The following is a 3175-nucleotide window of genomic DNA, read 5'->3' on the forward strand; positions in this document are numbered from 1 at the left end:
GAGAGAGACAGAGAGAGAGAGAGAGAAGAAAGAGAGAGAGAGAGAGACAGAAGAAAGAGAGAGATAAAGAGAAGAAAGAGACAGAGAGAGAAGAAAGAGAGACAGAGAAGAAAGAGAGAGAGCGAGAGAGAGAGAGAGAAAGAAAGAAAGAGAGCGAGAGAGAGAGAGATCTGTACATATAAAAACATTTGGTTCACTTAATATAAGCAATTTGAAATTATTTATATTTGTACTTTTGATACCTAAGTATATTTAAAACCAAATACTTTTACTCAAGTAGTATTTCACTGGGTGACTTTCACTTGAGTCATTTTCTATTAAGGTATCTATATTAAGGTACTTTTTCCACAGCTGCTGCTATGCATGTGTGGCAAGTTGGATAGTTCTTCCACAGCTGCTGCTATGCATGTGTGGCAAGTTGGATAGTTCTTCCACAGCTGCTGCTATGCATGTGTGGCAAGTTAGATAGTTCTTCCACAGCTGCTGCTATGCATGTGTGGCAAGTTAGATAGTTCTTCCACAGCTGCTGCTATGCATGTGTGGCAAGTTAGATAGTTCTTCCACAGCTGCTGCTATGTATGTGTGGCAAGTTGGATAGTTCTTCCACAGCTGCTGCTATGCATGTGTGGCAAGTTGGATAGTTCTTCCACAGCTGCTGCTATGCATGTGTGGCAAGTTGGATAGTTCTTCCACAGCTGCTGCTATGCATGTGTGGCAAGTTGGGTACTTTTTCCACAGCTGATGTTATGCATGTGTGGCAAGTTGGGTACTTTTTCCACAGCTGCTGTTATGCATGTGTGGCTTATCAGTCAACGTGAAAGGTGAAGTGAGGACGCACACGGTCCCTCCTTGGAAAATAGAATAAGGCTCGATGCTTCCATCTGGTGGTCAATGATAATCAGTGAGTTTGAGAGAAAACTGTGGCATATTATCGTGGAACTTTTACGCAAAATATCAATATGACCCATGTGTTATTTAGTTAGACTGGTGAAATTAAAGGTGGCCTGACATTACCTTTCCTCAGTGAAAAAGCTTTATACTGTATGGATAGTTTAGAACCTGGTCTTCAAATACTACTGTATTTGAAACGGTTTAATTCAACAATATGTACTCAATATCAAGTTATTTCATTTTGGAGGAATACATTCTTTCAGTGGGTGTGGCTTGACCCGAGGGTTTTGAATATAATCCTTTGAAATCGAAAGTAGGAAAGTTTGAGGAAATAGAGACGTGTCCAACGACTGACCTTTTACTTTATTTAACAATACCGTTCGCTCAAAATGTCGAAATCGTCTGTAATGAAAATAAAACGCGTGAACGCAGTAAAGGTAAGCACTAACTCATGCACATGTTGTTAATAAATGTTAGGCGTTAATTTGGATTTTTTTAAATTTATTTTACATCATATGTTCCCCCTTTAACTTTGTTCAAATGATTTCATAAGAGCACATAGGTTACAACTATGTTTCCTGCGAACAAAGATACATTGTTCCATTTTGGTCTGTTACGCACAATTTGTTTGTTAGGAATTGTAAAAATCCATGTCATGCTTCCAGACAAGAGCGAAAGCAAAAAACAACCTGGCTTAACGGTTTCACTGGGCCACGTTCAGCAGGGTTGAACTGTTTGGGACGTTCAGATATAAATAGTTCATGTAGAACACGGACTCGCATTGTCTCGATTCATGGCATGTATGTACAGACTCTGCAACGTTCGAGAAAGTTTGGTAACTGAACATGGCCCAGGGGTGTATTCATTACGAACCAAACGGAAGCAAACGGAGGGATCTACCTTAAATTTGTCCAATAGAAATTCTCGTTTGCAGCCGACTGGAACGCAACCTTTTGTATAGTTATGTGTGCAATGGCTAATTTACAACAGATTACACAATTATTACACAATACATCCTAGTCTAACATTGATCCAGCTTGTGAGTTCAAGATGTTTTACAGTAAAAGTTTAGTAAACACATTTTTCCAAATGTTACACCACTTACACACCTTTATTTTCATCCCTTTGCCTTTAGGTGGAGAACTTCCACCAGTCTCTGTATCAACAGGTTAGTCACGTGTTTGCCTTATTGTGTTAACAACACATGTGTGCTGGTGCGATGGCATTGCCATTTGAAATGGGGCGGCAGGGTTGCCTAGTGGTTAGAGGGTTGAACTAGTAACCGAAAAGGTTGCAAGTTCAAATCCCAGAGCTGACAAGGTACAAATCTGTCATTCTTAACCCAGCTAGGCCATCATTGAAAATAAGAATTTGTTCTTAACTGACTTGCCTGGTTAAATAAAGGTAAAATAGAAAGGGGGGCATGCTGTTCCTGGGCGTGTTGGTACCTACCAAGTTCTGTTTTTTGTTCAGGCAGATAATCTGTTTTCCAACTACATCCCATTGAAGATCTCTCAGCTGGACAACCTGCTGAAGGTAAGTAGGCCTCATTGATTAGTTCATGTGTCACGGTCTGTTCCTTCCTACATTGTGAAATTGACCTTCCGTTCATCCTTCATCTCTCCTCCTCCCTTCCATCTCTCTCCCCCTCCCTCCACCCTCTCTCCCCCTCCACCCTCTACCTCCCTTCCTCTCATCTATCTCCCCCTCCCTCCACCCTCTCTCCCTCTACATCCCTCTACCTCCCTCTCCCGTCTTCTCATCTATCTCCCTCCACCCTCTACCTCCCTTCCTCTCATCTATCCTCCCTCCCTCCACCCTCTACCTCCCTTCCTCTCATCTATCCCTCCATCCTCTACCTCCCTTCCTCTCATCTATCACCCTCCCTCCACCCTCTACCTCCCTCCCTCTCATCTATCCCTCTACCCTCTACCTCCCTCCCTCTCATCTATCCCTCCACCCTCTACCTCCCTTCCTCTCATCTATCCCCCTCCCTCCACCCTCTACCTCCCTTCCTCTCATCTATCCCTCCACCCTCTCCCTCCCTCCCTCTCATCTGTCTCTCCCATGTCTCTTCCAGGAGGATGATCTCAACCTCCCAGACCTGTCCACTCTCCAAGCCCCTCTGAACATCCCCATACCAGACCCTCCTACTGCGGAGGATGAGGTGACTGACTATCATGCTCTTCTAACCAGATACATGTGTTGCATCCCAAATGGCACCCTGTGCACTACTATGGGTCCTGGTCAAAAGTAGTGCACTCTATAGGTAGTAGGAAATGCT

At 43.4% G+C, this 3175-nt stretch overlaps 1 protein-coding gene across 1 annotated transcript in view; it reads left to right on the forward strand.

Moving 5' to 3' along the window:
- The first annotated feature begins 1196 nt into the window (after positions 1–1196).
- LOC135522944 (proteasome activator complex subunit 2-like) overlaps positions 1197–3175 on the forward strand; it is a 9529-nt gene continuing 7550 nt past the window's right edge. Inside the window, exons 1-4 of the mRNA XM_064949666.1 lie at positions 1197–1328; positions 2027–2059; positions 2365–2427; positions 2972–3058. Of these exons, the coding sequence (XP_064805738.1) occupies positions 1281–1328; positions 2027–2059; positions 2365–2427; positions 2972–3058 (231 nt within the window). The 5' untranslated portion in view covers positions 1197–1280. The remainder of the gene's footprint in view (positions 1329–2026; positions 2060–2364; positions 2428–2971; positions 3059–3175) is intronic.

This window comes from Oncorhynchus masou, chromosome 30 (assembly GCF_036934945.1).
Source record: "Oncorhynchus masou masou isolate Uvic2021 chromosome 30, UVic_Omas_1.1, whole genome shotgun sequence".
Lineage (NCBI taxonomy): Eukaryota > Metazoa > Chordata > Actinopteri > Salmoniformes > Salmonidae > Oncorhynchus > Oncorhynchus masou.